The sequence below is a fragment of the Excalfactoria chinensis genome, chromosome 1 (genome assembly GCF_039878825.1).
Source record: "Excalfactoria chinensis isolate bCotChi1 chromosome 1, bCotChi1.hap2, whole genome shotgun sequence".
NCBI lineage: Eukaryota > Metazoa > Chordata > Aves > Galliformes > Phasianidae > Excalfactoria > Excalfactoria chinensis.
The window spans coordinates 86,808,730-86,833,206 of NC_092825.1; the positions used below are offsets into that span (position 1 = coordinate 86,808,730).

General features: G+C 38.3%; 1 protein-coding gene across 1 annotated transcript in view; it reads right to left on the reverse strand.

The window, feature by feature from the left end:
• The window catches only part of GABRR3 (gamma-aminobutyric acid type A receptor subunit rho3), a 37,359-nt gene that overhangs the window by 3,475 nt on the left and 9,407 nt on the right, over positions 1–24,477 (reverse strand). The window contains exons 3-8 of the mRNA XM_072346626.1: positions 18,186–18,298; positions 9,397–9,464; positions 7,705–7,928; positions 5,087–5,169; positions 4,171–4,311; positions 1,660–1,812 (exon numbers count right to left, since the gene is read on the reverse strand). Coding sequence (XP_072202727.1) covers positions 1,660–1,812; positions 4,171–4,311; positions 5,087–5,169; positions 7,705–7,928; positions 9,397–9,464; positions 18,186–18,298 — 782 coding nt within the window. The remainder of the gene's footprint in view (positions 1–1,659; positions 1,813–4,170; positions 4,312–5,086; positions 5,170–7,704; positions 7,929–9,396; positions 9,465–18,185; positions 18,299–24,477) is intronic.

Below are 24,477 nucleotides of genomic sequence, written 5' to 3' on the forward strand. Positions count from 1 at the left end.
ACCAGCTTCCCTCCCAAGCCCTTCTAAAATAGTACTTCTTGGCAACATATGTCAATTTACATGTCTCTGTCATAATTTCTTGATTCTGAAAACACTGTATAGTAAAAATGCTATATCCACTGAAACTACAGAATGTTGATTTCAGTGTGTCTAGGATTTCAACCTCATCTTTTCAATTTCTACTCTGATGTGACTCTGTTCACCTCGCTTTGCTGTGTTCTGTCTTGGAGAAAATAATAATTATAATTAAAAGAAAAATAAAATCGAACCCAGGCCCTACTTTTAATACAGTGAAAGTGACAACATCTCACTAACCTATGTGAGACTGCAGTGGCAAATAGCATGGTCTTTCACTTGGGTCTCAGTACAGCCTCTCTCCAATTTTATGCTAGTTCAAGTCTGCCAGAATATGCAAGAGTTTTCCCTTTCTCTCTGTAAGTTCCTTATGTTGAAGGTTGGAGTTTAGGATAGACTTTATAGAAGGAAATCTGTTTATTAAAATTGTGTGTACTTTAGGCTAGAGAGCTAAGCTTTATAAACCTTGTTGATAACATTGCCTATAAATTATGTATGCTTATGCTAATTGAATGTGTGCTATTCATTAAACCCCCAATGCATAACCTGTTGAATAAACCCATATCTAAATTAATGAGCATGATCAGCAAAAACATTTCGTCAACATTACAAATGACTTACTGAGAATTTAAACTTTCTTTTGAAACATGAAGTTGAATTTCTTACAAATAAATTGGTAAATGCATTAATAAAACCAGGTATCATAATTTGGTTTTAGATTCCTGTATTTATATATCTTATATTAATATTTTTAGATTCCGCCAATAGAAAGGCTGATTAATGTACCTATAGATAAGCGTTAGGGGTTGCCTGAGTACAGCCCCTAATGTTTTGTTTCCTCTTTTGTTTCTTAAACAAAGATTCTCAAAGTTTTCACTTGTCCAGGAAATAAAACAACAATCAACTTTTTGGAACCAGCCTTGAAGTCAACCTTCATCACTGAGAAAACAGCGGTGTTATTAAACAAATCCTACAGTAATCAATCTTTTTATTCCAAGCTGTAGTGTTCTGAATTCAAATAGCAAGAGCAGAAAGATGCCCAACTTACTCTTGGCCTTCCACAGCAGCCTGCATGCCTTGCAGAGCTAAGGAACCAAAGCAAACATATTCAAAGTGCCTGATAAAGCAAGACTTTGCTTACCAGGACAAGTCAGGAAAATGGTTCCAGGTTGGTAGGAAGATATCAACTGCTACTAGAAAGAAAGCAGAGCTACAAAGCTTTTAGATGGATATTGCTCTGCCTGTAAAGTGTCTCTCATGAGCCATGAATTTAGGGATGGATCCGAGTACCTGGGGATAGTGGGGAAAATGTCTCTGAAAAATAAAAAATAATGAACTCTACCCCAAGAAATCTGCAGAATCATCATTCTTTCCTTCTGTGGTGTGTTAACTGCTAGTACAGCAAAGCCAGTCTGAAGAAACATCCAATTTCCAAACATAGAGGTTGACTAAAGGAGTTTATATAAAATTATTCAGGCAATTATCTGATATATTTGTCTTGTGTAAATAAGAAGCTAAGGTAACTTCAAAATCTCTCCCCTATCCATTCTATACTTCCCAAAAGAATATATGGTAAAGGCTTACCTAGTGATACCCTGGCAGGAACGGCTCTTCGGTCAATCCAAAAAGAAACCCAAGACAGCATCACCATAAGCATGGCTGGGAAATACGATTGTAGCACAAAAAAGAAAATATGTCTTCGGAGTGCAAAGTTAATGAAAAGCCGATTGTACCAGCCTGTTGAAAAAAAAGGAGAGGAAAAGTTTTGGGAAGAAAACGAGAACAGTGCTGTGACCTCTGTTTACCAGCCCTGCCTGGGCATCCACATAAGTAATAGCAAATATCTATGAAACATCATTGTCACCCTGTTTTCATGCAGTGCTTTTCAAACTGTCTATCCATACCTCATTAAAATACAGGTACCTTGGCAAAGAAGCATTGCTTCTTCACCATGAATGGGTGCCACACGTTTGCCTCTTTCAGATCTGTTTGCCTGCCCAGTGCTGACTTTAAAGGAAAGGGTGCCATCTAGTGACTTTTGGAGCACACTTTGTGCAGCAAAGCATGCGGGCAGGGGAAAACTGGATACAGTGGAGTGAAAAGGTAACATCACTGGCTGTGCAGCATCTGCCTTTCCTATACAAATGCAGACAGAAATGAGCCTGCATTGGAACTGTCATGTCATCACAAAGGGTCTCTTAATAAAGGAATATCTTAGCAATTACTCAATTTAGTATTAAACATGCCCTGTGTTCTTTCAGGGTTTCAGTTTTAAAAGCAATTGTCTTATAAATGGTTTGGCATTGTTGCTCCTTTGGAGGCCAGGGAGCTCCAAGAGGCTAAATGCTACACGTGTGGTTCACTGAGATTCACAGGAAACACAACCTGACACACAACCTGAAGTGCAGAAAGATGCTCTTTGAGCAGCATTTTTTGTCCATCTTTTTTTTTTTTTTTATGCTGATAGTCCTCTGCTATTCCTCACTTCTGCTGAGGAGGAGGTTTTGCATGTAAACACTTTCTTTCAACAAGAAGCAAAAGAAAGTGGAAGCTTCTGACTGACTACGAGAACTCAAAGCCAAAGAAAAGTGTATGCCTACAAATGTCAGTGTTCCAGCTAGTAGATATGGTATGTGCATTTATCCCCTGGTTCCTCCCAGTGGTCACCTGTGACTTAAAGTCTTTTCTTCTGTTTTTACGCTGCTCCAAATCGTCTGCATTTAAGTGTTACTTTTTACAGTCAGAGGTACTGTAAAGGTCCTGAAAACTACAGGGGTGGTATGAGGTTGCACTGTTGTGTGCAAGGCCATCTTTGCTTGCATGAGTGCTTTTTGATGAGAACAGCTGAGTTCCTAGAATGCAGCTTGGACACGGTGATAGCAGTTTGGTAGAAACCATCCTGGTCTCCATCTTGCACCAAAGACAAAATTGACATGGTTTTCAGCAAGGTACAAACGCAGTAGCTAGGTATCACCAATTCTCACGTTACAGTAGCTCTTGAAAGCTAGAGCTCTTCTTAGCTCATATACAAACAAGAGATAGGGATGAAGAAGCTGATCAAGCTGTGAATTTCTCATTGCTTAGGCTGCAGAGTAAATTGGAATTTCTGCATTAAATGTCAGCCATTGAATCCTCATTGCAAACTTGAATCCTTAATCTTTCTAAGAGATTAGCAGAGGGTTGTTAGAGTTAGGGTACTATGGTTAGGCTGTGGTTGGACCTGATGATCTTTGAGGTCTTTTCCAACCTGGGTAATTCTATGATTCTATGATTCTAGAAGGCAAAAAGAAGCTATCCTGTAGTTAAGATAGACTAGGTAAGGCTATTTGCAGCCTTCTTGCATGTCTTAAAGGTGGGTTTTTTTTTTCAGTGAATTGTGCATTTAACATACTATATGGAATCATTTCCATTTCATTAATCTGCCTGCATATAAAGTGCAATAACCCCTCTGAAATGAATATCTCAGACTAGGAAGTACAGTAGCAAGCATGGCATTTTATCTGGTTAAGGAAAGTCTGTTTAGACTACTTACGTAGAGAAATATTTCAAAGTTTGTAATTGCATGTACAAATATGTACAAAGAAAATAAAAACCGCTTTGCATGAAATTAAAATCACAATAAACTCCTACAGCCTTGTGCAGTTTGCTAGAAAGTGTAGTTCAAGGTCTATAATGAGGAACAAAATACTGTATGGGGCAGACACCTGCACGTTAACAAGGTAGCCGTGACATAAAAGGATTTTTTTTCTGCAGCTTTATGTATAAAAATGAAACATGCCGCAGATTTGACCTCAGTAGGTTATAAACGCTCTCATGAAGAACCTTTAAAGTCATTAGATTCTTAACGACAATTTACAGATCAAGAAAATGAGATTTTAGACAATAAAATATGTTGGAGTTCCCTTCTTGGACAACGGATATTCAGGTAATGTGAAGAGACTCTAGGGCTGAGGCTAACAGACCAATGTGATTGACAGCCCTTGTTTTAACAAATCTCTCAGCAATAAGAAACATCTACTAGCAATGAATTTGAAGGAGAAAGACGATCAGTATGGCTGTGTGCCCTACTTTTCTAACGACAGGGTCTTACTATACCAGTACTGCTGTAAAATGCAAGTCCACTGGAAGCACTGAATTCTTCAATGAAAAACTGGGAGAGGGAGATGTGCTCATCTGTGCTCAAGGACTCATTTCCATGTTTCCAGTATAACATCAGATCATCTTCGTTGTACGCATCTGTGAGAAGGTAAAAACTAAATCACTTCTGCTGGAATAAAGTTTCTGCTTTATTTTCTTAGCAACGGGAGACCACTCAAACAACTTGAGAAAACCACAAAGTAACATTTTGAATATCCATTTGCCAGCTAGGTAATGTGGAAAAAAATAGCACAAGCCATATTGCACCTTGTTGCAGGCAGAGTCCTGTGTCAAGCCAGCAGCTCACACAACAGGGGGAACATGGGTGTGTAATCAGGGTCCTAGGGCACAGGGATGGCAGCTTGGGAGCTGCCATACTGCCTGAGCAGACTGCCCAAGCACTGCCAGCATCTCAGCTCCCAGTACAAATAAGAATAAATCTTGGGACATCAAAATGCTCTGTAGGACACCTTTGTCCAGTTCTACAGCTTACTACATACCACTGAATCAGGGGTGAGAAAGCAGACATTTCATAGTAACACAAGTAATCATGTTCATTTTTCCATGAGGTCAAATACTGACATCCTATTTTACTTCTTACTTGCATTTTTCTCTCAAATAAAGCATGATTTCTGATTATATATATATATATATTTGGGATTGCAGTTTTGGAACATTAAAACAAAGCACAGGTTATGATAGTTTTTCTGTCTCCCCATGGTTGAGTTATGGAAATATCTAAAACTGGATCCAAAGCTGTTTGATATATACAGGTTGAAGGATTCCAGTCACACACAGGTGGTAAAGATATTATCAACAAGATGGAGTGTTGGGAAGCATGCATATGCGAGGAGCAGGCATGAATTAAACTTACAGCTTTCCAGTTCTAAAGAACAGTTCTGGGTATCCAGAGGAAACCTACTGAAATCCATGAAACACATAGCAGAGACTGTTATTCTGCAGAAAGGAAAAGAAAAACAAGCAGTAAATGAAAAATTTCACACTTTCTCTGGACTGTGCAAACGTCTGATTGAGATCCCCAAGCAATGTGCTGGTTAGAACCCTAATGATTGGCTTTTTCTGCTCCTATTAGACATTCTAAAATTTCTTTGAGATAGTGATATAAAACTGAGACAGTGAGAACATACATTTTTAAAGACAAATACTTTTTCTTATCAAGTATGTTACTCTCAATGTATAAACTCTTCACTGGTCTGGTCCTTCATTAACCTTTCATACATTTTGCTTCAAATGATTACACTTGTCAAGATTTACAAAGGGAGTTCACATTTCTTAACTGATTTTCTCATAGACTGAAGTAGATAATTTTACAGATCTGAGCAACTAGTATTCCAAGTGCTATTTTCCCAGGTAGTATAGTTAGAGTATCTAATAACATCCAATTGCACAAAAGATAAGCTGTGATTTCTGGAAGACTGTTCTCTTCTTCAATATCATAAAAATGTTTTATACTCTAAAAAGATTAGGTAAACATAGACAGAAACATTAGTTCTTTCATTCCACTTGATTTGTTTGATTTAGAAGATAAATATCCCCTAGCATATCAACCAAATAACCCAATAAACAAAGAAGTAAAAGGCTAGAAGCAGCAATTTAAACACAGTAAATATTGTCAGATCTTCCTTTCTTGTCCCAGCTCTCATGTCATTTGATGTTTTGGTATTTCAGTTTTCCCCAGATTGAAGCTATTGAATTAACATAAGTGGTATTGGATACATCAGGTATACAAGTGATCTTTGAATATTTGTAATCAGTAATCGCACTGTAGGTACATTTTTAAATACATCAGGTTTTACTGGGTTAAAATGAGATGTTGAGATGTGATAGATCCTTAAAATGATGCATAAGACTTCCAGCTACGGATGTTATTGCTGTCTTTTAGGTACTGACTACAGATTCATAAGGACAGCAATAAAATGTGGATTAAAAAAAGAGAGTATTTTTGTACCAAATATGGATTTTTGTTCAATTTTTCTTCAATAAAAGCCTGCATGCCAGGCACTGAAGAAAAACTGTGTAACTGCAGATATCTTGGAAGTAAGAATCTGGAATATAATCTACCCACTGTATGTTAATCTGTCAATACAGAAAGAGGGTTTAAATGAGCATTCAATTCTTTAGGAACGTATGCATTAACACCACTCTGACTACAAATACTCTACGTGACCTTAATCATTTCAAAACCTTGGTTCACCAGCCTTATGTCACCCCCTTCCTCTAAGTTAGTAAAAACTGATAGAGAAGGGCAAAAAGAGGACAGGATCTGCCCTTGATACTTATGTCAAGGAAGAAATCTGCAGGCCTGACAGGAACTCTGGGGATTTGCCCTTCACAGGAATAGAAGTCAGCCAGCATCCACCATCAGTTAATGAAGGGCTAAGGCAAGGTAAGGAAAGGAGCTGAGGGAACCAGGGCAACTTGTAAAAGTAAGGCGCCAGCATGCAAATAGGATGTAGGATGCAGGGCAGAGGCTCCCATCACAGAGACAAACCCTTCATATTGAAAGCCACTGCTGTAAGCTGAGGTCTGTTTTGCCTGATTCCTCTCTTTCACGAAGCACAGAAGTGATTATAACAATAAAATTAATAGTTCACCTCGTGGTTTCTTTTTGGCCAATGAGATTCTCCAACATAAAAGCCTTACACTATTTTAAAGTGGTGTACAGCAATTGTGAAGATTTCTGTATGCCTTATGAGGGGGTAGCTAAATTCATTTACTTGTTGGAACTATTATTACATAGCCAAAGACTCAAATGCTTGCATAACTCTTCCAGCTATCCAGATTAGATGAAAAATCACCTCTGAGCACAGGGCTAATTAGTAACAACCTGGAGAGTGCTGATTTCTGCAATGCACAGGCCCCAGAGATTCTACCTAGGGAAAAGTACTTTCATTAAAATTATTTCTGCTACACAATCCACATCTGCTTATAATGTGTAGGTAGAAGGGAGGAACATTTAATGGCCTTGCTGTTCCAGTCCTGGAACTGCTGTGATTTGCTGTCTGTGCCTGTCCACAGCCTCGATTCATATTAGTGCTATGTTCACAGGTATCCCAGAGTGAAAATAGCCGAGATAGTTTTAAATGACTCACAAAAAAAAGTAATTGCTCTTTGCTAATAATTTGGGGCTTTACTGCACTCAGCAGTAGAACTACTGCAGTACTGCTAAAACCACAGGCAATGATTTAACATTTGTCAAACTTCAGTGCTATTTACAACAGATGCAAAACCTGCCATCATCCTCTGATGGGGAACAATATGTTAATAAGATGTTATCTTTAAGTTATCAATCCTCAGTCTATGTTCCCACTGGTACTTTGAGAATTTTTATCTGTCACCAGTACTCAGTATCTAACACCAATGGTTTAACAATGATTATTATCCTAACTGCAAGGATTTCAAGTTGTTTCTCACTGTACAGGCCCCACAGTTGTAGCTGTGTGTTGTCTTATAAAAGAGGATTGTTCTTACCGTAGACTGAAGAGTACATTGCCATCGGGGTACACTCGGAGCATGACATTTTCCACAGTTGTATCATGGATGAAAGATCTTTTGGAGTGTACAAAAAACACATCAGGTACCCAGATCTTTTTTATCAGTCTTCCATCAAAAGTCATACTTTTGTTTTTGGTACTACGAAATGAAAGTCTCTCATCCTTCCAGTAATGTCTGAGATATAAAGTCATTGTGAAGTCCTTTGTTTAATTAAAAATAAAAGAAGACAATGCATGTTTTATTTGCATACAGTAAAAAACAGAACAAAATAACCAACTCATGTAAAGGAACAGTTTCTTCTATGAACATTATGTGGAGGATCCTCAGTGAAAGAAATGAGATGCCTCTCAGCAAGATTAAATACAGACTGGAGCTACCTCTGAGATACCTGCTGTTTGCCTTGTCACTGGTGTCTGAGCTGGGGCTCATGTTTCACATATACTCCAATAAAACAGATTTCAATGGACTGCTGGGTTGGTGAAGAGAAAAAGAAACTTTAAAATCAAACTAATGTGAACTCTGGGGCTTTCCTGTGGAAATTTTTACAAGTTATTCTCAGAATGGACTACAGTTCCTTTACAATTCCTTTAAAGAGTATCCAGGTCAGCTTGTAAAAGCCATTAATCTGTACATTTTGTACAAAGATTAGATGTGTTTTTAGTTTTGTATATATTTTAGGAATGAAATGAACCGTGTAGAAACACCACGGTGAACTTCATAAGAATAAACAAATTTCACAAGACTTACAGTTTTAAAAACTATTAAATATTCTTACCTAGAGAAATAACATGGCTGCAAATATGCACGTGGAAAAAAATGGAGAGGCAGCTGGAAATTCAGTCTGAGCTGCTGCGCAGCCTGACTGCTCTGTGCTCGCCTATCTAGCTTTTCCTTTTTTAGGAAGGCATCACTCATCTTGATAGAACAATTACTTCTGAAAATAATACTGGAAAGATAATTAGGCCTCCTCCTGTAACATGATTTTATGCCTGTGTGAAACCCACTGATTTGGGTGAGACTGTAGATGACAGAACTCACAGCAATCTCAGCACTGATGATTAGATCTACACTTGGCATGAGAAGATACTGTAAATTAGATCTCTTTGCCAAGTTAAGGTGCCCAGCTGTTGTAGGAGTAAGCAAACTGTCATTTGTGTTTGGGTGGCACTACTAGTGATAATTTTGGAGGAGAAACAAATATCCCACATTCCTCTGCTACAGGTCCTTAACTATAGTGGAGGGTGTTTCCCAGAGCTCATTTTTATATTTACATTTTTGTATTTCCATTTGTTGTATCCACTGCTCCACCATAACAGAAAGGATGAGGAATATTAAGATTTGCACAAAGAAAGGGCACAAAATACATGAACCTTCATCTTCAATAGCGCAGAGCACCAAGAGTTCATGTGGAAGCCTGTGGTTTCAAATGAATGGTTGGCATTTCCAACAAGAGCGCTTGGTTCTGTTCCTCTGGGTTAGTTAGGGAAATATTCAACGTGTACTTATGCTTAACACTTACTAACATAAATGAAGATGACTTCCATGCTTCATGGCAAGGCTGTGCTCTTCTAAGAGTCCACTGTCTTTAAATGTATTGTTCTGTATCATCCATCTGGATGCTTCTGGGACCCTGAATTTTGGCTGGAATTCTTTATCTCACCAACTTACCATGTCAACTTCAGATATGCTGTCAATGCTTTCTACCTGCACATCAATGCCCACAGGTATTGGCGACCCTTCAATGCAACAGAATGAAAGAGTGATGAGGAACATATGTCCATATTTTTAAAGGGAAGACTCTGTGTTAACAACATGCAGAATACACCCCATACTGTCATTTGCTATGGTCTGTCCACCACAGTATGCCAATGAGAAACTCTTTGGCAACGCAGTAAAACCCAACATTAAATAGTTGCAGAAATAAGTGCATAAGACTTGCAGCTAGACTAGTTATTGACATTGCAGTTTAGATAGCAATGAAAGTTTCCCTGCAGTGCCAAAGCTAATGAACTGTTTGGAGTGCCGCAGAGAAAAGTTGAGTAAATATACCACTTCATCAAAGACCACAAAGACTACTAGCCAGTCCCAACTCTTATTCCCACGCTTATAAACAAAATGCCTATTATGCTTCCTAATTACCTTTAGTAACTTAATTATTTCATGTTTAGCATAGGTATTTGTGAAAAGGGGTTACTACTTGCTCAGTACCTCATAAGGGAGAAGCTGAGCAGCCACTAAGCCTGTGCGAAGATGAAGTGTTGTGTGTGCAATGTATTACTGAGTACGTAATTTATTTTCAAGTACAACACACACTGAATTGCACCCCTTTATTTTATTTTATTTTATTTTATTTTATTTTATTTTATTTTATTTTATTTTATTTTATTTTATTTTATTTTATTTTATTTTATTTTATTTTTTAATATACCACATCACTGTTCCATGCTACTGAAAACAGCCGTGGATTTATAACAAAATGGAGACTGAATGAGTGTATTATAAAGTTGTATTTGCATTTTTGCAATAAAGGGATTAAAACCTATTAAAATTACAGCAAAATATATTCCTTTCGATCTCTTCAGTACACACTATCTAGAATTAAAGGCCTAATTATGTACCTGTGTAATCTTCAGCAAGCAAGCCATTCCACTTAAGTAACTGACTAAGCACTTCCTTACAGAAGAGGGGGAAGACAGAGATTTGTGCATATATGTGTACACACACACAACGAAGAATAGTCTGCATTGGGAATGAATAATAAACCATTGTACTTGAAATTCCGATTACATTTGTAAAAAACAGTAATTTAAAATATTTTACAAACAAACATTTAAATATTATAATACAAAACATTAGCAATAGCTCCTTTAACTTGTCTTTCTCTTTTTCTTGTGTTTTCTTTAGAGTAAAGCTAAAGTAGTCCAGAAATATCATTCTCCTGATAACCAGCCACAATACTGTGTCTCTTTTTGGAATTATCCTTAAAATAGCAGCCCTCGAGGATTACACAGCTGCCTCCAGTTCTTAACAGTGCAGATCTTGAACTATTTTTGAGGTATTTTAAAATCTGGCTCTGTAATCTCTTGATTTGTCTTGTATATTTTAATGGAAGGTTTGACCCTGAATAGAACAGATGAGAATGTGTGTGGAAAAACAAGGTAAATTGTGACCAGAGTTAGCAGGGCACACAGGAGCATGTCTCTACAATGACAAGAGCTGTGCTGCCTGGCTGAGAAATCATTTTTGCTTCTGGAATGAATGTGTGGCTCAATCCATCTGCCAGAGGCTTAAAGATCAAAACAGAATTCAGTTGACTGGTGTATCAGTAAAACTCTAGATAGCCCTTTGGGGAAAACTTTCTTTTGGAGAGTAGAGACTGCAGGAGGCATCTCCCTGAGAGGCTCATGTATAAGAGTACTGACATATATATCTAATCACTCTTCTTCATGCAAACAATTCTTTGTGCCTCTTCTAAACCAGGGTCAGCCACGTGTCTTCGTTATTTTTCCCACACAATCCCAACCACAGCACATAAATAGTTAACTTCTGCTAAATACTGACTTGTACCAAGTATTGGTACAAAAATGTTGGATGGTAGCCTGAGCTGTCATCCTCTCATTATTCCACTGAAGTCTAAATATGTTGTGAGCTGAAGACAGGTTTAACCTAAGTGGGAGCTGTCGTGGGATTTGTACATGATGTGAACATCATTCACAGGTGGCATCCATGCATCAATTAAATGCAATCATGGCAGAAAGATGAGGCAGTGTCTATCAAGCTCCTCATTTGCATGGTGCAGCAGGATAAGCCCACCTTGCAGAGCTGATCCCTGAGCTAGCTGTAGGGCAGGGTGGGTCAGGGAACGAGCTAGCTGTAGATACACACTGCTCCAGCCTAGGAGCACAGTCATCACTAAGGCTAACAACAGCAATGAAATATGGCCACATTATTATTTAGAATCTATGCTGTGTAACCAGTTCTTTCTGGATTTCTAATTGGGATAAGACAACTTGGGCCTTGGAAATGTCTGCTGATTGCCAGAGGAGCTTCAAATAGGCAGGAGAACTGCATTTTATCTAAGCTTACTCACCAAGAAGTGAGAACTTTTTTATATTATGTCTCCAAACTTACCCTGGAACTGTGGTAGAGGCAAGTGGTAGGACATACTGGAAGTGTTCATATCTGAGCATACACTTGATCTTAACTGGTATTACTGAAACTTTGGGAGTGATTTGCAGCATGACTGGAATGTTAAAACCTGTGGGGTAAGTCCCATTGATATGTCAGTGTAGTTATGCGGACAGAGGGGAGGGAAACTACTCTCCACATAAAACAAAGGCTTTTACCAATTTTATGAGTCAAGAACAAGCAAACTGTTTTCCATCAGCATCCTTCAAATATGCAGGGAACTACCTACAAATTATATCACAGAACAAGATGACCGGCTTTCTAAGTAAACATATGCCATGCATTGCAAGGAACAATTTTTTTCTGAGTGATGGCTCTTCAAAGTGTAATGATGGCAGTCCTAACAATTTCTTGGACTGTGCAAAAAAATACAGACTATTTACTACCCCCAACAAACACTATTGAAATGTGGGCAGAATTTCATTTAATAATTCATGTCATCTGGGCAGATAAAAAGGAATTGGTCACAGAACTAGCAGCTTAAGTACACGTGATCACTTTGATTATACGCACACAAGCTGAAGTGCTAGTTATACATATATATGCATTCTTTATTTCTTTCTTTGAATGAACAACTTGCACTCAGCTGGGAACTGTTAGAAAACCAAGTCAGTGTGAACAGTGAAGAGCACAACAGAGATCAAAATCTACAGCCAGGAGAATTACAAAAGGTGTTTCTAAAACGAACTACAGAAAAACTGAACTTTTGCAATGAAATCTGTTCATTATGTGCTAGACCTGTGAAACATGCTCCTTAGAAATAGATTCCTGTCCTTTTCCTGTGCATTGGCCAAAGAGCATGCTCATACTGCTTAAGGAGAAAACACTGTTCAGATTAGCGTTCGCCACAGACAATTATAAAACCACACTGACAGATCCCAGCGGCTGCAAATATTCTCATCCCATTCTGATTCTACTTTGGCAACAAATTTAAGCAGATAATAAACACAGATAGCACAGATATTGAGTCCTGGTCACTTTGATGACCTGAAGCATTTTTGTATTTCTGCCACTAACACTACCCCTCTAGTAAGGAAGTTTTTGACCCTGCTCTTGTCCAGGCCTTCTGAACTTTGTAGTTTTCTTGGAACATTTATTTCTGTGATTAAAATCCAACTCCACCAGAAACAGTGATAATGAGATGCTGGGAATGGGTTGCTGAGTAATGGAAGCTTTCTGTCCTCTGGGTTTTATTCTATCAAGTTTAGATGTATTTAAGAAAAAAGGCATTTCACTAAAAATCCCCAAACAGCCAGAAAGGATCACTTTTCTACTCCTATGTTGGCACCACAGCTTTCTCTTTAATATACTGAGAATTTCAATCTCTGCTGACCATCAGGCAATGACATCAAATTCACTTTGAAAAAAAGCAACCAGAGAAAAGCTGTGTTTTTTATTTCCCAGTCTGACAAGACTGGGGATGGCAGAGAGGATTTTGTTATTAAATTGAGCAGCTTCGGTTGCTGCTGGAGCGTCGCTACAAATCATTATTTTAGAGGGATTAGTGATTTTCACAATGGAGGTTCCACAGATTTTCAAGATAATTACTCCTCAGCAGAAAAAAGAGAACTAAAAGAGAACTGTTTTCAGATGGATTTATCCTAACACAAGCCATTTCTAGTCCATTTTCAAGGTTTAACATGGCAAGAAGAATTTTTAATAGATAGCAAGACAGACAAGTTCTATTATATTTTAAAAAGGTATATTATTTTAGCATTTTAGGATCATTTTCTACAGTAATAACAACTTGCTTAATGAATTCTGTGGTATTTTTGTAGTAGTCAAACCTTTGAAGACGTAGTTCAAAGGACTGTACCTGCAATTCCCTGAGATAAATGTTGAATTTAGAAAAATCAGTCACTGATTTTTCACAGTTGTCTTGGTAACAGTGCTGGAAAAAAAGCCAGGTCTACTGAAACCTCCTGGTAAGAGAGACAGAAACTGAGGAAGGACTGAGGTCTGTATAAATGCTTTTTTCTAAGAATGGTTTGTGGGTGTGTAGAGAAGGAAAACCAGAGACAGAAGTAAAGCAAGCCACAGGCTTGTGTGGATTCATCTTCTTTCCTCTGGCAATGAGTGAAACAGTAACATAACTGGCAATGGCGTTTTCTTCTTACTACTCATTTCTTTCTTTCTTATTTACATGGAAAATGAAGGGGGACTGGTATGAGCCATAGCTAACTCTGAGAACAAAATAATTATCAGTGTACAAAAAACATCTAGAAGGTGCCTATCAGAGGTCTTGTGAATTTCTAAAACATTTCTCTCCTGTTTTGGATCCAAGCAATTCTTTCCAGTAACACATGGAAGAAAGACATTCCACTTCCATCAGAGTCACTCTCCTCCACCAAACTGAGAAGTTTCTGACCTTTCAAGGAGCGATGAAATAATAGAACCTCTGTTCCTCTGAAAGCTTAGAATAAAGACTATGTCTAATTGCTCATTGAGATGCAATTTGTTCTATGACATGGGGAAATGGTTTCAAAATAAAAGAGGAGAGAATTAAGATAGGATATATGAAAAAAAGTTCTTCATTATAAGAGAAGTGAGGCACTGGAACAGGTTGCGCAGAGAAGTGGTGGATCCCCCATCCAGAGAGACATTCAAGATCAGGCTGACTGGGCTCTAAGCAATCTGACCTAGCTGTAGTTGTCCCTGTTCAACACAGAAGAGTTTGACTAAATGACCTTTAAAAGTCCCTTCCGACTCAATTATATGATTCTATGCAGATTCTCTAGAAAGACTGTTATATCTTGACCAGAAAAATTCTACTATATTATTTCCCAGCACTCCTAATACACACTAATGTTATTATCCCCTTTAGTGGTTGACATAGCAGAGATGACCAATTCTAAGTTTCTTCAACTAACCCATTAGTTAACTAACTCTACTAGCATAGATCCTGACAGGTCATTAAGACACAAAAGAAAAATAAGGTTGTTATACTCTTCACACACTTGCATAGAGAACTTGTACATAATGAAAATTAGAATGTGGTTCTCCAATCTTTAGATTGCAAAATAGTTTAGAGACCATAAGGAAGCATTTTACAGTTAGCAAAACCTAGGCACAGAGGAACAAAAGAGTGACGATTCTGTAAATGGCAATGCACATTTTCAGCATGCGGGAAAAGAACTCAGGTAACCGAGAACTCAAATTCTGTCAGTGCATTAAATTAAGGAAGTTAAGAAAATAGTGTGGCATGGGAAAATAGATGTGTAAGTGTAGAAAGGAACATCATTTTTAAAGGATTTCTAAGTGTGGCTCACTAAAACACCATTGTCAATGTATATAGTCTTGGCTGTCAAGGCAGCCTTGCGTGGTGGTCCTCAGATCTGAGCTGCCAAAAGTCTCAGTTCAGCATCTGATACTGACGTGCTCACACTCATCTCTAAAGAGTAATAACAGATTCTAGGGAGAAAGAAATCAGCCATGTGAGCAGGATTGTGATTATTTCCAGTAACGCTAATGCCAATAGTATCAGTATCCACAAGCTCTATATTCATTTGCCCCAACTCTTTTCCTGTGCAGATGTTTGCTCAGTTTACAAATAAAATTCAGCATGTGTTCTGTTTTTCCTTGATTATAAACACTAAAAACTCTGGGTCCTGTTATCTGCTTCATTCGCTTTACATATGTGAGGCTAAATGAAATTAAACAAGCCAGATTTAGATTTAAGAGTTTACTGAACTGAGGAACCTCCAGAAGGTTAAAAACAGTATAAATTTTCCAGCTGCTTCTTCCCCTAAGCTGGTTCAAAGGATGATTTATCTTTTCACGGAAATGGGCATAGTAGAAATGAACAAAATTTATCATTCTGGCTCCATGACATACCCAGGAAATCCCAATGAGATACACAGAAGGAGAAGGGAAAAGGAAAATAAAATAAAATAATAATAATAAAAAAAGACTCTCTTTTAAACTTAAAGAACAATTTTAAATATTTCTTTTTCATGCAGCTATTTTGACCTGTTTTGTTTTTGTTTTAATTTTTCACATCAGTAATGTGAATTCGTGCATTGTGCTGAGCTGAATGAATCATGCACTGTGGCTCGTGACAGATCCAAGCCCTTGAGGAATCACACTATTGAAATGCTTTGTTACATTTGATAAAACAAACCCAAAATCTCATCTGCTTTAAATACACAAAATCACAGTACAGTAAGTCTTCATGCAGTTCAGAGCCATGTTGTGGCTGTGAGAGCTGTGTGAAGTGGAGAAAAACTAGCAAAGTCTTTGTGCCCTACTTGTGCCAGTCCCAGGGTATTGCTGTAGTGAATGTACTGCAGGAGTTCATGGTGGCAGTGCCCACCTTGTGAGAAAGGTATACATGATTTCTAGTCAGTGTCTGCAAGGCAGTGGCATCTCTAATTTTATCTTCCCTTGTTACGTTTCCTTCTACTGCACACTTACTCAACAGTGTTTGACAGAGAAACCCATACTCTGCTGTCAGTAAGTCTAGGTATGCTATACAGATTTATGTCTCAGCTGCTTTTTTCCTGTGATGAGGTCACATTTGTGTGCTAATTATTATCCCTCATTAACCTGCCTCTGCTAGAAACCAAGCCATTCTTTACTACTGTAACATCACTAAAGTCAATGGTAAGACAGGAATAATGGAGTATAAATTTAGGATGAACATTCATTTCACTGAGACTTTTTACCATATGCTGTAAAAATATTAATGGATCCATGTTTTATTCTTAAAGAGACTGACTTGTAAGTATTCCATTTATTAAGAGAGTTCAGAAAACACAAAAGCGTGTGAGCTCTTGGATGTGAATTTTACAAGTGCCACCTATGCCACCACAGCATGTGAAGAGCAAAGTAAAGTGTAAAGCTGGAACTCTGTTCTGCTGAAAGCTATTTCTGAAAGACAGGAGTGCAACTGAAATTGTACCCATGGCAATGCGATTATTAGGAGGACTGTGCAGTGAAGTCAGTGGAAAAAAACACAGCTGGCTTCAGAAGGAATTGAATGGGCTCTATGATTAGTCATCTGAAAATAAAAGGACGGGGAAAAAGCCTGGTAAAGATTTGCTGGGTACAAAAAATCCACATGGACTGTGGAAAATTAGAATTGCTAGATAACAGGCTATATTCTGAAAGCTACTTTTATGGACATCAGAAGTACTGCTTTCTGGGATGATCCAGTGATAAAGTACATCTCAAATTGTTGCTTCTTTCATGAAAATGCTACTTCCTTTCTGAGATGTTACTCTCAAAAATTGAAATACCTTGTGTGACAAGGCAGGTAGTAAAAGGAAAATATCCAGAATGAAAGATACTAGGTTAGACAGGAATTAGGCAAGAGGTAATTCTAACTTCGGCTGCCAAGATGTAGAAATTACTTGATTATTTATTAGAAGACAGTGACTGGTTTAGTTCCCTGAAAAGCCAAAATTCATAGAATAATGATAAATCCTTTCACACTGAACCAGTGCATCCAGAAAGGCTTTTCTTACTCCATGCTTTGTTCTTCTGGCATGGAGACATTGGGCCCAGTGTCCCACAGCTGGTGTCAATGATAGCTCCACGTATTTCAGCTAGTCTCCCAGATTTGTGCCTGATTACACAGTTGATTACTGTTCTTCATACATTTTATTTTGGCTTCATAGACCAGAGCTGTTCAGTTTGATTCCATGAGTCATGGACATTGAGCTGATGACACAAAGGCTCAGGTAAAGTTTAATCATAGGGCAGCTTTCACATTTTACTTCCCATGAAAGAGAGTCATGGAAGGAGTTAAGGAGAGTCAAAATCCAAATCCCATTCAGTACTCACATTATCCTCATGCAATTTAGTTAAATGAAGGAATAATCATCATAGAGCCCAAAACCACAGAAACTGCATGGTAATAAACCTAAGGCCTGCTATTAAATGTTATTCAGAGTAAAGATTTAGGAATTCACGTTACATTTCAATCTCTCAAAACAAATATGATGACTAACTAATTTGCTAATTGCTACTGGCCTATGCAGTTTCCAGGGATGCCTTAATCACTACCAAAGAGTAGTATTCTAACAATATTACCCCTGATATTTAGTTTTGAGAAGACAATTTGAATGTTTCCTCTTACTGATGTGCTAAACAAAAAATAAGTGCTTTGCTTTCAAGTACTTTTTGGTTTCTTCTTTATTTTCTGAAGCTCACCGAAAGAAGGGAGCTGCAATTAAAGCTGTTGTGTAATTCAATTTTAACTGGCACTGCCTGACAGCATTTAAGCAACTTACAGATCAAGAATGAACTATTAATAAGTGCTTGCTTACCTCCAAATCCAGGTCTCAGTGCAAAGTCATGATCCTCTATGCGAAGAAGCTGCTCAGATTTAAGTGGCCGGACTTTGGTGCTGTCAAGTTTCCTCATTTTAATATCTCGTTTGCTATGTTTAAAAAAAAATAAAAAAGAAATGTGTTTGTTTATTTTTCTTCCCAACAGAAGGCTCATTTAATGAAGCAGAGATTCAAGAACATGGACAGTTGAATCTGGAGTGATAAGGGAAATCACTGCATTAATAAAGTTGGAGAGATCCATATTGTGAAAGGTGGGGAAATCAGATGTGAGGGCACCCAGGTTCATGAGAAACACCTATTACAATATTTATTGCCTACAAGAAGTTCAATCAGAGATTGAACCTATCACTATGCAAGAGGTGATAGCCAACTGAAAAATAATGGCACTGTCCACATTACCATTTTCAACAATGACTTGGAAATAACACCACATATTCATGATTTAAACTACTTCATACCGTCTATATTACAAAGACAATTACATTTCTATTATAAATGATTTTTTGATTGTTTGTTTGTTTGTTTGTTTTCTCTCCTTAAAGGCTAAAACGACTCAATAATTTCTCCAAAGAATTCTGAAACTGATAGTCCTGGATCCAGGAAGTTGCTTCTTGAGATCCTCTCAAACATCCATTGTGGCCATGTTATGTGCTGACATGTAATTTCCTGTTTGTTTTTTGCTCTTTATCTCATCCTCTGTTTGCTGTTCAGGTAAATAGCATTCATTTGCAACATAGAAGAACTGTCTTTGTGGCTTATGTCATGTTGCACATAACTGAGCCTCTGGGAAGTACAGAGGCAACACAAATGAATCTGTTCAGATGCTTTTAGCAGGTTGCCATGAATTCTGCAGTTCTTCCTAGGGACTGCTGCTAATGTACACAGAATGTATTGCAACACATTCCAGATTCTGTGAAGAAGTTCACTACCTGAGGAAGAAACTGATGTGCTTTGTATGCAATTTAAAATGACCAGTAGCTGCCCATCACAGTGCAGCCTTCCTGTCCACTTTTCTTGTACACACAAAGTGTGTCACAAACAGCAGGGAGGTCTAATACATACTCATATCCCAAAGCATTTGGGTTAAAACACAGGTAAGTTCAGCATCCAGTCTTAACAGCTTAGGGACCCAGCCTTTAGAAATAATTGGTTACATTATTTACTTTAGCTATAAGGAAAATGCTATGATGCTTCCTTCATTTTCCACTCCTCCTTGCGTGACCTGCTCTAAGTGGCTGACTCCAAGTAGTAACACAACTAGCCAAATCTTAGCTGGAGCATTAAGCTTAGTTTGGGGCATTCCTTTTGTGAAATGTGGGAAGATCTCAAGGAACTGTTGCTGCTTAATTTGGAGGAAGAAGACTGAGGGAGTGCAGCACAGCCTTCATAATGCATAATGAGCTTTTACAGGGCCCCTTTTCCATGTCCTCTCATGGGTAGGGTGAGCAGTAGCAACAAGGGAGATCTGTGTTACCCCCTGGTGAGAACAGATTGCCTGGGGAAGTTTTGTGCTATACATTGGACAGAAATTTGTAGGAATGAATTAAATACAGCTGTGTTGCCACAGGCAAGGAAATCTCCCTAGAGATCATTTTTTTTTCATGCCTTTTGTGATTCACTGAGACTTTGCTGCCAGTGCTTCTAATTGTTACTTCAGACTGGATGATTGAAATTTGTTCTAACTATTTGCCCTGTAGTCAAATACTGAATAGGATGAGGTATAGAATACCTTAAGACAAGGTGTATCTGCAGCTATTTTGTTGTTGTTTTTTTCTCCCCCCTCCACTCCCCAGACCCTTTTATAATAATGAAAGCCAAGAAATTATTTCTAAAAATGCTATGTTACAGGGATGCTATGATGTCACTGGCTGCTAGGCTATTGAGAACCACTGGGGCTGACCAAGTTTATCTACCTGTGTGTTCTTGAATTGTGGTAGTATTGCAGGAACCAAAATACAGGGCAATCATCCATCAGGTACATCAGAGAAGGACTTTAGTTTTCTCACTATTAAAATTACATGGATGCTAAAATGAAACCTGATGCATCAGAGAATTAAAGCTGCCATAAGCAAGCCTGTCTGTGTCAGAGCATAATGGGCAGTAGATATGAACACCTGAAGTGTTCTGGAATGGGCATGCAGGAAAATTCTACCGCTTGGGAATTGATGTAAGAGGAAATGATGAATTGTGTTCAGAATACCATGGCACAGCTAATTCAGTTTGGAAGCACTAGCTTATTTTCACTAGGTGCGCTGAGGAAGATACCTGTTTGAGGCTCTCATGATTTCATGGGAAGAACCAGGCTGAAGCTATGGTACAGCTATTACAGTTTCTTTCTGGAAATAAGTATGTGACTGAGGAAAAATTTCCCTAGTATCTCAAAAGGGAAAGCAGAAGCACCCAAATCAGGAGATTTTTCTTAATAGGCCACTGAAAATAAATGTTATAGGATTGTGATGCTTCTTCCATTTTCTTGCATGAGGAAAAATAAACAGAAATGCTGCATAGATGGAAAGCACCTTTTATGTCCACTAACTTGAACAGCATCTTCAAGCTTATGCTCTATATACAAATGGTGGAGTAACTGAGTATTTCTAGCTGCTCTCAGAAGTGGTCATTCAAGCTAGGAAAGATCCTGCAGGGGTCAGAATAGTATTTCCATTACAAATTTGTAGCATCTTCAGTACCTCCCTTTGGCAGAAAATACTTTTTAAATGTAAAGGGAAAAAACCCCACTTACATGCAGTTGTACATATTCTTGACATCAATTTCCTGGATGCTGGTTCCACTGCACGTGTAAAGATATCAACATTCCTAAAGATCCTATTTAAAAAATCTAAAATATATTTTTTAAAAACACACTTCTGCTTTACTTTTTTCTCCTGCTTGCCTGCCTCTCCCACCCAAGACTAAGAAATGTTCTCCAGCAGATATTCCTTCAACATCAGCATCTGGACTCCAGATGTTTTTCCTTGGCTAAGAGTTAGAGTATTACATTCTCCTCTCTTTAAAGTTGTCTAGCTGATGACTCAAAGGGAATTGCATGCGTGTATTTGTTTACTCCCAAGAAGTCCTAGACCTATATTTTGCTATTGATCAGTACCACAGCATTGTGAAATCATCAGCAGATATCTTTACAAATGCTCCTTCTCATGGAGCCAATTCCATTAAGCAGCAGAAGAGAAAGATTTAACTAGTGTAGGGCTCAGAAGAGCTTCTCAAGGTCATTCATGATCACAGTAGTGTGGCGGTTGCCAGTGGAACACTTTGTTCTCACAAAAGCACACTAAACATATAGTTTATATTTCAGTGGCCTGTTTGTTACACAGCTTTGGCTACAGCACCATAATCTGGGAGTCTAAATGTAGCAGTTGATTTTCCATCCTCGTGTGGCAGATGTCAGGCTGCGTTGTTTGAGAGGGAAAGTCCACATGCATCTCTCTTTACCTGTCTGGGGTAGTTGTAACAGATGGATATCTGATTATCAGGTTGGTGTTGGCATAGATTTGGGCAATGGAAAAAAATGGTCTTGTCAGCCTCAGTGAAGCACACACTCAAGAAACAACTGCTTTCGGTTATAACAGCTCTACCTTTCACAGTTGTCTTTCAGGCAACATTTACATTATGTAATTGTAGCCTATAGTTAAATTCCAGCTGAGGACATAGCAAGCATTTGAAGTGTTTCAGATCACATAGGGAAGACACCCCTACTGGCATTTAGACAGAAAATCATTGGAAGCACTGGCTCTTTGTATCAAAAACTAGTGAGACAGTGTTTGGATGCTTCACTACCCAGGTTTGTTTCATGGTCCTGTGGCTCAATGCCTTCTTGCCTTACAGAGCTTTCGAAGAGCAGCTTGTCATTATCTAGAAAACCAGAGCAACTAATTCAGAATTCTCTAACAACAAACGAATACACAACAGGCTTTTAAGAACAAATTTATCTGCTCCTATCTAACCTTCATTAAGTAACAGGAAGTGAAAGGTCAGAGGTCTGCTCAATGAAATGAGATCATATCTGGCTGAAGCATTTAACCACATGCTGCCAGTGGTATAGTTCCATAACCAGTGGCTTCTGGGGAGTGATGTATTTAGCAACCTAACTGGTTGCCGTTAAGTTACCAGGTTATTGAAACTTTTCTGCGGTTCAAGGAGAAACCAGACAAGTTCATGGAAAAGAAATCCACAGAAGGTTACCAAGTCTGCAAAAACTACACCAAGCACAGTAAGTTTCTGAGGAAATGCTGTGACTGGAGGCCCAGAAGCTATAAGGTGAAAATATTTTCTGTGTTTGCCCTGTACTTATTCTTCCAAATTGCTACTTAAAGCCATGGGGAGAAACAGGTCACAAGAGTAAATGGACATTAGGCCAGATCCTATGTGGCTCTTCTTCTGTTTTAATGACCCATGGTACTTATAACAAAGCAAAAGCCCTTGCAGCAGACTGAAGGAAGTTATAAAAACCTTATCAGCACCACTCTCATCTTGATAGACTTTGAAAAGCCTGAAACTCACATCCCAAGAATAATAGGCAGGAGAAGTGTTGCTTTCTGTTACACTAATTTAGTACCCAAGATACCATCCTTCCATAGTGGAGAAAAAGTTATCACATTCAAAATGAAACTAGGTAAGTGTATGAAAAGAGTACTCCGAAGGACTCTTTTGTAAAAAGAATACCATGAAAGGCCCTAGATTTAACGGTCAGAAAGTTCTTTACAGTGATATGTTCCTGAGGTACTCCAGCTACTACCAACCAAAAGGTAGAATTACAGAACTTATTCTCAGGAGAGTTCGTGGCATTACATAGCAATGTAACCTCAGAAACTTTTAACACACAGATAACTGTATGCATCAAACTGTACAGTTCTCTTTCTCTCTCTCACCACCCCCCTCCTCTCCTCTCCGCATCCCCAAGTGTTTAGTGACATCAGCAATATGTATGGTCAAAAAGCCTAATATTTGGACAGTCAAATGTTTTGTTCTTTGCTTTAGGAAATGGACCATGAAAATAATCTCTTTCTCATGTACTTTTGGTTAATGCTTTAAAATCTTCTTTACAAGAGAATGCAGACAAATAGCTTTGGAGGGAGAATTGGGTTACTCTATTAAACCAGTGGAACTTGTAGGTTAAGTAACATTTTCACATGGGATTCTTTCTAAAAGGCCACCCATTTAACCGAGGCCATCTGTCAGCTGTGTCCCTAATAACTCTGGTGCTGGCTGAAAGGTTTTTCCCCAGAAAGAAAAACAGGCCGGTGTAAAGTCAGACTATGTTGCAATGTACTGGAAGATAATGCTGTCTTTAGAATCAGAATCAGAGAAAGAATCAGACAAAAAGAAATTGAATGTGTTTGGATTCATTCCACAGAAAAGCCGATGTGCAGCTGTTAAGCTTTGGTATCTTCTATGGCTCAGATCCTGTAGTCTTCTTCCCAATTCCAAATTTTAAATCACAAGGGCCTAGCAAATGGTACAGAAGGTCAAACCTTTGCCTCACATAAAGAAAACTGATACCCCGGTTGGCATTATCTGAGAATGTGGTGCTGGCATTCCTCCTTGCTTCTGTTCTGTTAACATCCTTCTTCTGATTGTCTCACAAGACTTTCCTGTGAATCCATTTGTAGGTACTAGTAAAGGTTTGTGAAGATGGAGGGAGTTGTTCCTGTTCCTGACCTGTTGTCTTGTGACAAGAGGTCAGCAATGTCCAGCACGATGTCACATTTGCTGTCTCCTCCCATCAGGCATCTCTTTTGCTTTTTAAATTAGTATGCCAGAGATGAAGCAGCTCCTCTCAGCTACTGCAGAACAGGATACATGCAAATAACAGTAGCATATGTTTCCCTTTTACGGCTGACAAAAATGTATCAGTAAGCTTAAAACAGACCTTTACCCCTACAGCAACAAGAAGGCATTTTATTCTGTTTCAATTTTATTCTTAACTGCTTCCTGAGACTAATAAAGTCCCAGATTAGACTTTATTTTGATATTAGGTCTAATTCTGTTTATTTTGTTTTATTACAGCAAATAACTGCGCACTCACATTCACTCCAAAACTATTAGTGTTTGAAATAGTTTGTCAGTAGGCGTTCTGTTCCTGAGCACTTGGCTTAGGCCAAACTTGAACCAATGACCTTGAGAAAATCCAGAATTCAGAAATACTAAGCTATACAGCATCTGCAGCCACGTCCATTGTGTCACTGGGATGTGTTCTCTTGCCCTGTATTGCTTAACCACAATTTTAACGAGATCTGTAAGGACTCAGGGGTAT